The sequence below is a fragment of the Amphibalanus amphitrite genome, unplaced genomic scaffold, assembly GCF_019059575.1.
Source record: "Amphibalanus amphitrite isolate SeventyFive unplaced genomic scaffold, NRLGWU_Aamphi_draft 000070F_arrow, whole genome shotgun sequence".
Lineage (NCBI taxonomy): Eukaryota > Metazoa > Arthropoda > Thecostraca > Balanomorpha > Balanidae > Amphibalanus > Amphibalanus amphitrite.
The window spans coordinates 63,598-78,874 of NW_024881566.1; the positions used below are offsets into that span (position 1 = coordinate 63,598).

The 15,277-nt window shown below is 48.7% G+C and overlaps 2 protein-coding genes across 2 annotated transcripts in view; one reads left to right on the plus strand and one right to left on the minus strand.

Moving 5' to 3' along the window:
- The first annotated feature begins 5,210 nt into the window (after positions 1–5,210).
- On the plus strand, positions 5,211–6,182 carry LOC122379039 (growth hormone secretagogue receptor type 1-like). The gene is made up of 2 exons (XM_043360904.1): positions 5,211–5,377; positions 5,417–6,182. Exons 1-2 carry the CDS (start codon positions 5,211–5,213, stop codon positions 6,180–6,182), a joined length of 933 nt encoding a protein of 310 aa, XP_043216839.1.
- Positions 6,183–9,577: 3,395 nt separating this feature from the next.
- The window catches only part of LOC122379048 (motile sperm domain-containing protein 2-like), a 36,924-nt gene continuing 31,224 nt past the window's right edge, over positions 9,578–15,277 (minus strand). The window contains exons 7-11 of the mRNA XM_043360917.1: positions 14,955–15,042; positions 13,818–13,930; positions 11,972–12,169; positions 11,135–11,404; positions 9,578–10,822 (exon numbers count right to left, since the gene is read on the minus strand). Of these exons, the coding sequence (XP_043216852.1) occupies positions 10,766–10,822; positions 11,135–11,404; positions 11,972–12,169; positions 13,818–13,930; positions 14,955–15,042 (726 nt within the window). The 3' untranslated portion in view covers positions 9,578–10,765. The remainder of the gene's footprint in view (positions 10,823–11,134; positions 11,405–11,971; positions 12,170–13,817; positions 13,931–14,954; positions 15,043–15,277) is intronic.

Genomic DNA, 15,277 nt, shown 5'->3' on the forward strand with positions numbered 1-15,277 from the left:
AGGTCGATACTGTAGAAACTTTCATTTACCTTGACCTGACCTTGACCTGCCTTCTGACCTACTTAAGCAAAAACAAATTGGCTCTTAAGATCCGCCGTATTGAGAGCTTTCGATTGCCGTTTTCCCCGTCTTTCTGCGGCCATCGGTTCGAAAGTTAGATAAGGGGCAGAATGTGCCCCCCTCCCCAGCAGGGCGCGTATGGCTGAATAGCCCAGCGGGGGGGAGGGGGGGGGGGGCGGGTTAACTTTTTTGAAGGTGGGAGGGTCCCTTTACCATTGAAACGTTCGAGCTAAATGAGTTGATTTTTATATCTCTTGTTTGATATACCCATGGAGGCTCCGTTTTAATTTATCTTTTTTCGCAGGCAATGAAGAGTTGCTGATCGCTCTCATGCTGTTGCTGTCAATCGCCAAAAAAGTAAGGCCACATATAATTTGGATCTTCACTCAGCACTCATAGTCCCCCTGATGGGGCATTCCATGTCAACCGGGACAGCCAAAATCGGTCACCTCTGCGATTTTGTTCAAACTAGGTATACTGATTGCCTTTTGGGTGAAACCTCTGAGGGTGAAAGGATTTTGTCATATGCCCTCGGGCTACAGAGATACAAGCTGCTAAACTTCTGCTTTTTTTAGCAGAATTGGACGTGTACTGCAATCTTGAAAGATCTATAGCTTCAACATTTTTGAAGCTATTAATTTCAAACAAACTGAAACGTGTACATAAGGAGTTATTCTAGTAAAATTTGACAATTTTTACATTTTTTGATGATTTTGAATTTATTTTATTTTGAATTAATTTCTTAAAATGTAATTTGTGAAAAATGGGTACCCTTCGATTTTGCTCAAATTTAGATATTGTTTTCCACTACACGTAAGGCACAGGTGCTGAGAAAATTAGAGTGGGCCAAAGATAACTTTGGATGATATAGCAACAAGAAGTGCAACGTAGCACGGGCGGTGGAAGGGGCCGATTTCGCTAACCCCGCCTGTTTATCGCCAATAACTCACGCCATAATTATCATATTAACGTCAAACTTTCAGTATCTGTCCAGAATCGAATTGCAAATCCTCCCGTGCAAGAAATAGGTAAATCGGTTCACAACTTTTCTAGTAATGGCGGTGTAAAGTTAAACATTCCTGCCGGAGCGGCTCGGCGGCCGGCGCCGGCCGTTAAAGGGACAGTATCACCATTTTGATGAAATTTGACATTGTATAGGCCCCACCTTTCTGGTGCGGAAACTGAACACCGATCCTCGAAACTCCACACCGTTATCCCGCTATCGCCGCTCAAAGTACGAAAGGTGTACCACACTTTGAATCGTGCTTCACTATCTTCACTGTTTAAATGTTTGCGCCGTTTTGAATTGACCGCCAGTAATAAAACTTTTACCCTGGTCATTTCATCAAATTTTATAAAGCCAAAACGTTTTTCGCACTTATTCATCACCGTTAAATTCATTAAATAGTCGTAGGCAATTTCCGCTGTTTCCTTCGGATTCTAGCGGCTCAACAAAGGAATTCCTCCAGCTTGAATCACAATCTCCCTCCAATGTATGACGTTTATCACGTGATTGTCACGTGATATTTTCTCCCATTGTCAATTGTCACGTCCAATTGTCACTCCCTCCAATTGTCACGTTATATTTTTATAGGCAATACCTAAGGCTACCTCTCCCTAAGGACAACTCAATCAGAAGAACGACCGCGTAAGCGTAGCGCCAATAATGTATTAGCTGCGCCAGTTCTGTAGTAATTTTGCATGCTTCCAAACTGGCGGCCATGCTTGTATAGTGGTGGTTCGCTCATGAAAATGAATCATGAAAATGAAATGTGGTTGCAATATTTTTCACCGAGTTCGGTCCTCAAACTATGTTTTTCTGATTCAGAAAAATAAGAAATGCTAGTAAAGAAAAAATCAGCTCCATACATGGATTTTTTTTTCGATGATACTGTCCCTTTAACCCGCGCCCTGCTGGGGGGGGTGTTTGAACACCCCCCCTGTGGTTTTTCGCGGATATCTCAAAAACGGCGGCGCGGAGCGCCGCCGTTTTTGGTACACCTTATCATACATCAATTCTACACATGTTGTGAAAATTTCAGACCAAGGTCATTCAAGGTCAGGTCACCAGGTCACTTGAAGTGACCTCACCTCATAAAAAGTTTCAATGTCTGCCATAGCTACACCGAGTGACCGATCGCTTTGAAACTTTCAGCGATTACTAAGAACAATAGCATGTACAAAATGTATATCTCAGAATTTTGATATCGATGACCTAAGGTCAGGTCAATTTTGCGACCTCCCCATTATAAGTCAATGGGAGAAAATTGAAATGCGCCTCTTTTGGACGAAAAGCATTATAAACACTCCCAAACACTGAATTACAAGTGGTTTAGACACACTGAACATGAAAATGGTGTCCGTGACCCCTGGTTATGCCCCTGAGGTCATCTTAGGTCACGAATGGTATCTAACAGTTTTTCGCAAATAACTTTTGATAGAGGCATGCTAGAGCGATGAAAACGCCTTAGATGTGTTCAGCTGGACGATACGGATCGACTGATATGCAACATGACCCTTTCCGGTCAGGTCATGACCTTGACCTGAGGTCAAATTTTCAAGTTGACCTTTCAAGGTCAAGTTATAGTTCATTCGATGCGTCTTGACGAGAGGAACACGATGCCGGTAAAAGTAAGCTCGTACAAGGTTTGGGTCAAAAGTTATTGCAGAAAAACTGTTTCCGAAAAAATCGGCTATTTTTGCAGTTTTTACCCCCTGCAGGCAAAACCGTTGGCGCTAGGTCAATTCTGAGAGAATTACTCAGAAAGAGCGTTAATAGGGCTATCGAATGCGCTTTTCCGCAGCGCTGTAGCTCTATTGGTTCCCGAGTTATGCGCTGGCTTCTTGGAAATTGTCGACATTCGACCTGGAAATCGGCGAAATTTTGCCTTCAGTGACCTCTGGTGACCTGACCTTTGACCTGACCAAAAAATTGACCGAAGTGATTTCGTCATTATTTTTTACGCTCTTTCGAACGCCGCCTTCCGCGTATCGCTACGTGGCCCAGGAGCCGAGTTAGAAGGGGGGGTGTTTGAACACCCCCCCCCCCCCAGCAGGGCGTGGAAATCCAGGACCCCCAGCAGGGCGCGGGTTAACGCCTGAATGGTAGACTGTGCCGTGTGCCGGCGCGGGACGGTTCATCTTTGCACCGCGCTTCTTACCGCTGATTATGATCGATTCGTGTCAAATTTTGTGTGAAGGCTTAAAAATGTACAGGCAATCTAATGGTCAAATACCTACATGAGAAAATCAACAGATAAAAATTGAATTATTAGGGCGCAAACACAATCTGTGAATGAAACGTTTCCCGCTTCGGCCGATCCCCGCCTCTGCCGGCGACATCTTACTCTTAGCAGGCCAATAACTGCCAAATTTATGGTCACATTAGCTAGAGATTCTCATAACACTACAAATGTATAAAGGAAGAAATAGGGGAATCGGCCATTAACTCTTAGCGCTATGGGCGTATAAACGCAAAATATTCACTACCTATAGCAAATTTAATCACGTTTAACCTCATTTGATCTTGAAGATATTGATCTAGGGCCATGAAATTGGCACACGATAAAGTTCCCCACCGCCCCACCTACAATTCAAATTCCGTTTTTTAATACCCTTTTTTGACTAAACCGGGCCTTTCTCCCCTAGCGCTGGGAGAGTCAGGCGTATTTCCTTTTTGCAACCAAAGAGAGGCGCTGCCGGGAGAATGCTCAATTGCATCATTAAAAAAGAAAACTGGCTTACAGTTCAGCGATGACCAGCTATCTTCGTGGCTTAGTAGTTAGTGTGCCGAGTGTACCTAACCCACCTCGTAATCTAAAGGTCGCTGGCTCGTGGCTGGTCAGCCTCAAGTGTTTTAACACCGCACGCGTTCATTTTTGTTTTATAGTGTTCGTATCTAAGTAGCATTTGGCCAGCCAGCAACTGCCGTGAGGGCTATACATAAGTTTACGCGTGTTAGATTAGGTCAGGTCAGGTCAGGTTAGGTTTGCTTTGGTTTGATTGAGGTAGAAAGAACCATCTCCGCGTAGCGCCTCTCCTTGGTTGCTAAAACGAAACGCGCGAGTGCCAGACATTACGAAGTCCAAAAGACAGTTACGTAGACGTCGGCCCATTCTGAAATTTTCATATGAAGTAGCTAATGTATGGAAGAATAAAATATGCAAAAATCAGCAAAATCGAAGGGTACCCATTTTTCAGAAATTCAAACTTTATTTTTTGAATTTTAATTATGATCACTAATTAGTTAATGACGTCCATATTGTGATCCTCAACTTAAAGGGACCCTCCCACCTTCAAAAAAGTTAATGAATTGGCACGAAAGTGATGTCGCTCGGTTCAGAAAGAGCGAAAACGAATATCTACCAAATTTCATCGAAAAATATTCACCGGTTTTTAAGATATTAGACTTTTACTTTTGTTTACTTTTTGGGATCTCCGCTGTTCCTAGCGACTTTATTTGAAAGTGCGGCATTTGTTGCGCGCAAAGCAGCATATACCACCGCGTGCTACCAAACGTTTTAGTAAAAGATTTAAAAATCGTTAGATCTCCGCTGACGTCACAAATTCTAAGGGGGCATACCAATGCACTAGCCCCTTAGAATCCGAAAACTGCAAGTTTGAAATTCCATATCTCCGAATTAAAGCATTTGTCGATGTTGTGAGTGCCCAAACCGGTATTTGCAGGCCATGGCCACCAATTTGGCTATTTCAACTCAAAACTAATGTTAAGGTGGGAGTGTCCCTTTAAAGCCTGATCTATTCCCTCCATTTCAAACTTTGTCGCGTGGTGATATGTCTAAAACTTTAAAAGTTATGACGCTTTAAAGATGATAATGTGCCTTGCCGAAGTCAATGTTTGATGACGTGTATCTCGGAAACGTGACGTCATATCTTGGCAAAAAAATGTCTCCTTTCTTTTCACATATAGATGAGTAGTTTCACAAAGTTTCGCAAAAATCGGAGGAGGTGAGGTTCAAAATCGTCATTTTTTGTCCCACTTGACGTGGAATGCCCCTGATACGGATAATCTGACCACTCCAACTATCACGCATACAGAAGGATTGCTAAAAAAAAGAATATTGGTAAGACACCCGAGCAAACAGGATAGTCATTAGCGACTGCTCGTCGTCCACTGGAAGCTCGTCCCGATGGCTGCCAAGATGATAATCGGCACCCTGCTCGGTCTGCTGATCGTGGCCACGTCCGGGGTGCTGCCGGTGGTGGTGTCTCGCTACCGGCACCTCCGCTCGGCCACCAACTACCACCTCTGCGTGATGAGCATCGCCGACTGCGTGGTGGGGCTCATCATGGTCGTGTACTCGTGGCTGAACACCTTCTAACCGTCGGCCACCAGCTCGGGCGTCCTGTGCGCCCTGCTAATGGTCGTCAACACGGCCTGCTCGACCGCCTCGAACGTCACCATGTTCTGGCTGGCGCTGGACCGGCGCACGGCCGTCCACAACCCTCTGCTGTACCCGCTTCTGGTCACCTCGTCCACGGTGGGCCGCCAGCTGCTGCAGACGCTGGGCTTCATCGCGCTGCTCATCGGGTACGTGGTCACGTGGCGTCACCTGGCCGGCGCGCCCTTCCCGGCCGAGATCCCTCGGTGCGCCTCCTCCTCGCAGCTGGTGTTCGGAGACGTCGGCACGGTGATCAACAACGGCGTCAACCTGCTGGTCAGCTTCTCCACCGTCATCCTCTGTATCGACGTGCTGCTCGTGGCGCGCCGCACGCTGCGCCCGAACGTGGCGGCGCTGCCGCACGAGCTGGCCGAACGTGCACGGCTGCGAAAGCACGTGCGCACGTTCTACTACCTGCTGCGTGTGATGGTGCTGTACGGCGTCTGCCTGATCCCGTTCTGCATCACTGCCCTGCTGAAGGCCGTACTGGATATCAAGGCCTCCCTAGAGGACGGACCTCTTGCCGAGTCCACGGCTGAGGGCAGCACGGCGCTGGCCCCCACCATGGACTCCGATGATCCTCAGATCCTGTGGTTTGTTATGATGGTGCTGCGCGGTTCGTTCCACCTCGTCGACTCCTGGCTGTTCTGCAGCAGTCCAGAGCTGAGACATGCCATCCTGCACTATTTCGGAGGCGACCGCTTCGACCTTTACCCATAGATATTGAGACAACTTGAGACATAAACCCGGGAACAGGGGGGGCAGCGGGGGCGCTTGCCCCCCCCCCCCCAACGTGAGAGCCGAGGGGGCGGCGCTCCCTCAACATTGAGGCAGCGAGAAAGGATCTGTCCTCCCTTTTCCGGACTTCTTTCCTTCTTGTTTCCTTTATACATCTAAACATCAACACACGACATTTGCCTTACCATCTGAATGGTTTCTGCTGATACGGTATCGATTTGATAACATCTGCAGTGATATTGTCATTCCGCTATGGTTTGGGCCCTGACCTTGGCCATAAGTTTGGCAGGCCAGATTTTACACTGGACCATTCTGAGTCAACTTTGAGAAATCGGCGTTTAGCGCAGCTAGGAGCTTTTTCCAATCGTATACGAGCGAAAAATTTTGTGGTACCATGACTTCTCTGTTTGGCCCTCTAGGGGCAATGAACCAGCGCGCGGCCGCTGCGCAGCCAAGACGTCCGTCGCGGTCACGTGACTTAGGCTAGGGGACGCGCGCCCGCGATAACGTTGTGTCCCATTTCTGCCTGGTCTGTCTGGCGACACACGCGTTGGCGCTCCGCTCTTACAACCAACTGGCGTTACATTTACAAGGTACGCATATATCTTTCGCACACAGTTGCCGTTCGGCTTCCCGGTTTTTAAATGTGCTCGATTTGGTGGTGATCAATTTAGAGCGGTGTGCTGTGCATGTGTTGTTCTTGTTGCTATAGGTATAACACAGTTTACCCGCTCCGGGTGTGAGGGAGGGGTGTGGGTCAATGAGTGCACTGACGTGGCGCCCTCGGAAGGCCGGTATGAGATTAAAGCTCACTAAGGGCTTGTGTGGTGCCTTCGGTAATCGGTAGCACCCTTAGAATCACCGGCGTAGGGCCCTCAGAGCCGCCGGTAAGGTGCCTTTAGAGGCACTGGTGTGGGGCCGTCATGCAGGTGCCGGTGTGGGCGCTCAGAAGTGCTAGTGTAATTCTCTCAGATGCGGCGGTGAGGGCCTTTACAGGCGTTGCTGTGGGCCCTCATAGACGCTGGTGTGGAGCCGTTACAGACGGGTGTGGCGCCTTTAGAGCTGCTGACGCGAACCCTCTACAAGCCGGCAGGGGGTTCTCAGTGACCGGCAAGGGGCCCTTAGGCCGGCAGATGAAGTCCTGTGGGGTCCTTTGGAGACCGGCATGGTACTGTCAGACGCCGGTTGGGCCCTCAGAGTCACTGGTGTGGGGCCCTCAAATGTCACCAGTGGGTGGCCTTTAGATGTACAGGTGTTGAGTAAGAACTATCAGAGGCCAGTAACGGGCCTTTGGAGACCACCGAGGTCCGAGGGGCCCTTAAAAGCTGCAAGAGGCCCTCATAAGACGGCGTGGGGCCCTTATGGAGATCTTAGTGTGGTTATTTAGGGCCCATGAGGTGCTCTAGCGAGCCCCATGGGGCCCTTCTGAGTCGAAATATGGCCATTGTTAACCCTCAGCGGTCAAATGGCGCCACTGGGCCTCTCGGACCCGAGGATCCCTTTGAACCCGATGGGGGGGGGGGGGGTACGACAGACACGTTTTTTATTCAACTTTAAAATTTGACCTTTTTTACCTGAAGTGGCCTGACCCAAGCTAAATTCAACTCAAAATGACCTCAAACGACATAGACGACGACATCGAATTCGAAATATATGGCCTAAATGGACCATAAAAGTTCCGTCACGTGACCAATGCATGATGTAAGATTTCCGTGACCTGTGATGACCTGACCCTGACCTGAAAATCAAAGTACAAGTATGGTACCTTCAGGGTATCTTAAGTATCTGTTCACGAGTGTGTAAATAAAAAAATGAACCTGATCTGACTTGTAAGGGACCCTCCCACCTTAACATTAGTTTTGAGTTGAGATAGCCAAGTTTGCGGCCAGGCTCAGAAACCACTATTTATCCTGGTCTCAACCCCCGCAGCTTTATGGTGTTCAAGAAATTTCTTCCCTTTACTTGCAGGGTGGGACCAGCGTGGTCCCTATCTCTTAACCATTACGGGAATCTGATGACGTCATCCGGCTTTCGAACGTCCGTTTAATGTTTGACTAAAACGTTTTGTAGCACGCGGTGGTATATGCTGTTTTGCGCGCAACAAATGCCGCACTTTCAAAGAAAGTCGCTTGGAACAGCGGAGATCCCAAAAAGTAAACAAAAGTAAAAGTCTAATATCTTGAAAACCGGTGAACATTTTTCGATGAAATTTGGTAGATATTCGTTTTTGCTCTTTCTGAACCGAGCGACATCACTTTCATGCCAATTCATTAACTTTTTTGAAGGTGGGAGGGTCCCTTTAAGACGGTGGCCAGAGCCCAAAATGTGAACAAGCCAAACATTGATAATTTTTACTTTGACCTGACCTGTGAAGTCATCGGTGACCTTGAGGTCAATGACATTTGGTTTCGTTCGACAGTTTTTCCGGAACTATCAGACAGCGTTTGAATTTTGACGATCGGCCCAGTAGCTTCAGAGTTAGGAGGGGGGCTATGAATTGCCCACTCCCCCCTCTCCCCAGTAGGGTGCGTTATACGCAGACCCCAGTGGGGTGCGGGCTAATGAAAAGAGTTCTTTGATGATACGTTGACGGCTCGTGATGCCCACGAACCATTAGCGCCATTTTTGGCTGGGGAGGCTTATCTGAGCGTCCTTTAGCTTCTTACGCAAGAAGCTGAGCGAAGCCGGACAGTCAGAGGCTATATTTGGGCGAGAACGGACAGCCAGGACAGATCAGATCCTGGCTCACCCCGCCTATAGCTATATGTCTTTGAGAAAAATGAGACGCAACCTGACGACACTGGTATATCCGCAGATGAAGCAGGTCCATAAACAGATTTAGGTCAGTCAGCGGTAGCGATCACTCGCTGAAAATATATTAGGAAAAGCATTACTGGATTCTGAAAACGGGACCAAATATTAGAAGAAAAAGTCAAATACCTATAGTTGTACTTGTCAGGTACCAATGTTGAAAAAACTGCATTTGTGTCAAATTACACGCATCAAGCTTTCGATATGAGAATACCCTCTATACATATATCTGAGAGCAGCTGAACAGTGTCCAATATATTTTCACATCGAAAGCCTTGTGCATTATTTCCAATTTGTCCCAGTAGGTAGGTACGGGTAAGCGCATCTGAATAATGATTTATTATCGTTATCTGCTATCCTAATTGTTATGGATACACTAAGAGTACTGTGGCAATATGTGAGCGCGAAGCTGGTAACTACGTAACAACATTACAACCGCGCCTGCAGCGCACCGAGCGTCCATATTCATACCGCCACTGACGCAGACACATACGGCGGCTCTAGGTAATCATAAATCTTTATTCAATGAAGCAGCTTATCTGTGCCGATACGAATGAAATCCGAGACATTCGTGCCGGTTTATTGTCAACTGTTAGCAGTAAATGGCACTTACACTTGTGCTTGCATCAATATACAAACATGTTTATTTGATCCTTCTCAGACAATTTTACGCAGTACACAATATTTAGCATATGCAATACGCACGCCACGTTCGGCTGTCACGTCGTGCATACTTGAGCGGCCGTTTTACGACAAAATGTCGCTGACTCGCCATGTGCATATACAGGACAGACATCGAACACACGTTACAGTGGTCCCTAGGCCGACCGAACATGAAACACCACCGAGCGGGCTCGCAGGTGTCGGCTCGATCGCAACCACATGATGTCCTTGGCCACAGACTTTTCGATATATATGTATATATGAAGAAGTCTGTGCCTTGGCGTATGCGAATCTCACACAGTACGGCTTATTCAGCGTTGATAATTGCTCGAAATAATCAAATATGTAACTACATACCTCGTACGAGCGGAATCACCCACACTCTTCGCACCGAAACCCTTCCCACACGCTACGTGGCTGAAGCACACCCTAATTCCATACCATAACAGAGCCAGTGCCGAGCTCCGCCAGCCCAATGCCGTTTCCCGAAGCCAAAGTAGCGCGAATCACGCCGACAACGTTGGCTGTCTAGAGCAACATTCCCGATACGTTTTGTCCTGCTCGTGTCCATGGCAACGGTTAAGCTCCAAGCAGGAATATTGCGTTGCCAGCAGTAAACCTCTGCTGGCAATGCCTCCAGCCTCACCAAGCTACATTCAGCCTTGTAGAAAAATAACAATTTCTTCCCTTAGCGAGCCATCTCTACAGTCACAAACAGCCTTGCCTTCTAACTAAGCATGTGATCTGCAAGTTTTAACCGATCCAAAACAATATGGTGAACCAGTGTCTTTGCATCGTGTAACTGAGGGCCCTGTCACCCAAAGAAAACGCATAGAAAAATGTAGGACGTTTGACATTAGGCAGGCATCAATACACTGTCAAATCATCGCTTACGATGACGCGAACCGAAAGGACGACAGATGGGTCAGATAACGCCTCCGGAAAGGACTGGAGTCCACCGCATTTCTCCGCATTCATTGTGCATCTGGGTTTTTTTGAGCTGCAACCGCTGGCTCGCGCTAGACCCAGTCCCACCGACACGCGACTTTGGATCACGAGTCGCTATCACATGACGTTTCTGATCCGGGAGATCACCTTTGGTAGCTGGACAGTCCCGGGACCGTGAACGGGGTCCCGATTATATCCGCCTGTAAAACAGAACATCGCATAACAGTTAAAACGTAGCAGTTGCACTGTGCTATTAAATGATGAGAAGAAAATGATGAACTGTTGAACACTGGAGTGCGAAAAAAGGTCAGTGGGCTTGGCAGTACCTATGTAGACAAGGTGTTCAAATAATACATGTGGATGAGATGGAAGGGCAAATCATGTGACAAACAAGCCAGAATTCTTCGGTCCAGTATTTATCGCACTCGCATTTACAAAACATTAATTCAGCAGCTGGACTATGGTCGCACGGATCCGTGCGCCAGCCGCGGCGCCTGGCGGCGGCGACTCGCCTGTGTCAGGTCGCACACGCCGGACGACTTGTAAAGCAGGTAGGCGTTGCAGAGCGCCAGTACGGCCACGATGAAGAGCGTGAGCACCAGCCAGCGGTGTGTGGCCGCCCCGTGGCGCGCCACCTGCTGCGAGAGCGCCTGCTGGCGCGCCAGCCGCTGCGACACGGACTCCAGCTGCTGGCCGAGGCCGCGTACCAGGGTGAGCAGAGGCCGCTCGGGGGCCGGCGCGCAGCGCAGCCGGCGCTCCAGCCGCACCTCGGCCGGCAGTGTCTGAGAGCAGAGGGCAGAACAGATAGAACTGATACCGCAGGTCAGAACAGAGTGGCAGACGGTGGAGGACAGAACAGCCAAGAGGGGTCAGGGCAGCGGGCAGACGACACACGAGGAGTCAGGGCACAGAACGGTGAGCAAACAAGACGAGGGTTCAGGGCGCAGGACAGCGTCCAAAAGAGATGAGAGGTCAGAGTACGGGACAGCGGGACAGAGCAGCGGGCAGACGAGACACGCGGGGTCAGGGCACGGGACAGAAAGCACACAGGCGACTGCAGCGGTTAGAACGGTCAGGGCACGAGCGGCGTCCGGCATGTGTTAAACATTGAATGAAACTATGGCATAATAAATAAAATACAAAATAAATCAGGGCAAACGGTACCAACAACGTCCTCAGAAAGTGTATTGGCTAGTGTTGAGCTTTAAAATGTTTCGAAGTCGCCTAGCGAACACTGAAATGATCTAAGGTTCGATTTCAGGGCAGTGAGGACGGCAGAATTCACCCCCAGCTCAGGGCTCCCCACACTAAATCCAACCGTTCCTCCGCCGCCGACTCGATTGTCTCACCCTCCAGATGGTGTCCATGTCACCGGCGGCGACCTGCTGCGGCTGCACGGGTGCGGCGACCAGCAGGAACTTCTCGCAGACGGCCTGCTGGGCGGCCACGCCGGGCGCCAGGCGCAGCTCGACCGTCACCCGGCGACCCGGGGCCACCACACCGCACGACGGGCGCACGCGGAACTTCTCCGGCGCCGTGATCTTTACCTGTGGACGGAACAGTGTGGGTGAATGATTCGTGCCGGAGAGTGCATTTACTGTCTGAACTTCATAGCAAGGATCGTCTGATTACAGGCAGCTGTGCTTATGTATACGCATGCTTCTCATCGCACAAATGTTCCAGAAAACAGCCATTGATGCAATCGTAAACGCCAATACGGCTGCAGACGCGTATGCAAGCTGTGCGTAAAAGGTCGGATTGTGCGGCTCGTGGCAGAAGTTCCAAACTGACGGGAGATGCAGTTAGTTTACAGGGGATGTGATAACGCGAACACAGCTAAGCGAGACGCTACATTACCGCATCACACAGCGATACGCTGCATGGGTAGACTGTGCCACATTACACCATACGCCGCGTAGGTAGACTGTTCCGCATTACACAGCGAGAGCTACATACTGTATAGGTAGACTGTGCCGCAATACACCGTACGCCACGTAGGTAGACTGTGCCGCATTACATAGCGAGAGCTACATACTGTATAGGTAGACTGTGCCATATTACACCATACACCACGTAGTTAGACTGTGCCGCATTACACAATACGCCGCACAGGTAGACTGCGCCGCATGACATCACACGCCGCAGAGGTAGACTGTGCCGCATTACACAACACACTGCATAGGTAGACTGTGCCGCATGACATCATACGCCGCAGAGGTAGACTGTGCCGCGTGACACAGTTTAGCGATACGCTGCATAGGTAGACTGTGCCGCATAACACGGCTCAGCGATACGCAGTTATAAGGCCGCGCCGTATCACAAAACGGCTGAATGATACGGCATTCCGTGCCGTATGACGTCAGTCGCTGATCGGGAGGCGGGAGCGATGAAGGTACTGTCTTGATGGCATATGGTGACGGTACATGATAACATAAAATAGTAAGCTTGCCAGTAATGTGATGCGTTGTGATTATCGACCTAAATCCTTAATTAGCTTCCATTAGCCAGCCGAACAATATCTAATAGAGTAATATACGTTCTAGATCACGGTATTTCTTTTCTCGTGCTGGTTGAATTCACCAGCAGTAGGTATGTACAGTCCACCGCACAAGTAATGTGCGGTATCAGTCGTGGTTATGCTTTGCATCTGTATCTTCGGAACGATTTGCCAGACTACAATGAAACTTGGAATGTAGCTTACATGTGTTCTAATTCTTGCAGCTGCTATATGCTCTTGCAGCTTATAGTTATCTTTAGCTGTCTACTCCTGGATCACTCCGTATTTAAAAATCTTCAGTCAAATATATCTGTTGAGATTGGTAAAACCGCACATTACTTTAGCGGTGGGCATATATGTAGCATTACTACATGATCGTCAGGAGGGTAACGGGTGACTAAGCCCATTTAGTTGTACTTGCGAGGTGTCTGGGTGGGCGAGCTTCTCGGAGCTAACGAGCGGCCGCCCAGAGTGAGATGACCATTTACTGCATTGTTCCGCTCTTGCCTCTTAGCTGGGAAACGACTAACATATAGCTGTGCATTTGTTACTGACTGTAATTTTTTGGAGACTTGTGGTAATGTCACTCTTTCTTCGAGAAGTGTTTGCTTTTACGTGCTTGTCGCGTCTTTACACCTAACAAGCGATTTGAGCAAATATAATATAGCACACTTTGAACAGACAGGGCACTGGCTTACCTTAAATGCGACGGGAGTCCGGTGAATGTTTTTCAGCATCAGCGGTCGCCTGGCCTCCACTGCATCCGTGGCGAACTGAATTTCGTCTCCCGGACTGATCTTGAGCAGGTCACCTGCGGTCAGCGGCCAGCCACAGTCAATGTGTCAGCCGAGGCGAGACACGAACATACCTGCCACCTACAACAGGCTCTAAACTCGTGCCGTGACGGAACAAAGGCTCCATTGTGACAAAGCGAGACGGGAGATGGCGCTTACCCGTCATCATCCCGACAAACTTGTAAACGCCTGAATGTCTGTGAGTTGTGACAGTTACAATCACAGTAGGCTGTTAGTTAATGTAACTCTTGGGAGGAATCCAGGCACACGGTGCGCAATTTTTTTCAGCGTGCTATCGCGAGTTCGTGAATGTGCATTTCGTGATTTCTCACGAAATTTACAAGTCACTCGTCAAGACTCAAGTCACTGGCACACCATCACATGACGTAACAAACAACCGATGGGTTCTTTAGCTTTGGTTTATCCTATGCCTGTGCAAAATATGTACCGGTGAATGGTGACACGGAAGTAACGCATGTCACTTACATGTAAGTGAAACATTAATATTTCGGAGACACGTCCGGGTTCGTAAGTACTGTGGATTGATAAGCGAGTGTCTCAGGAAGGTAGCCTTGCAACAAAACGCTACACATTCGTGTTTTCTAATTCTCCGAATGCCTAGGTACTGCGAGCATGTCTGGTGCCGCCGGGACCATTAGTGTAGGAACGCTAATGTTTGACAAAACGTCTTCAAGCATGCTCTCCCAGCCGTGCTTGCCGATGTTTTATTGAAGCTATATAGGCGAAGTGCAGCATAGATGCGACGCCCGTGATGGTTGAGCAGTGGCGCTATCTTGTTACAAGCATCCACATAATTCAGCAATGTAAGACATCAATGTGGTAAACATGTGTCTTCCCAAACCCTCGCGATTAAAAACATGTCATGCAATTTTATTTATCCACGAAACCCCGTCACCCGGGGCCACCATCACCATTGGCTCACCCCTAAACCAGCGTTATGTTTCCTCGCCCACACCATCATGCGTTCACCGTTCACCAAGCCACTAGTATACCGCTAACCGATTCGGGGTGCGAACGCACCGATTTCCGCTGTAGTGTCCTCGCCGCCCGGCAGCGACTGGTCCGAAGTCTCGTCGCAGGATGCGCCGCTATCATCCGACAAATCCTGCTGGTGGCACAAGATGACGATCGGTGTTTACTACTGCTCCATGCGCCCTAAATGTGGTTCTCGGTCTGTCTTTGATTCGGGATCAATTAGATGCACCAAAAAGGCAAAATACTGCTCACAAGCTGATAATGCCATTTATATTTCAGACAACAAAAACAGTTCAAGTACATTCAAGTTCGGAGAAGACGGTATCAAAAGCAAAAAATCATGGGTAGCTTGCAGTTCCATGATACAA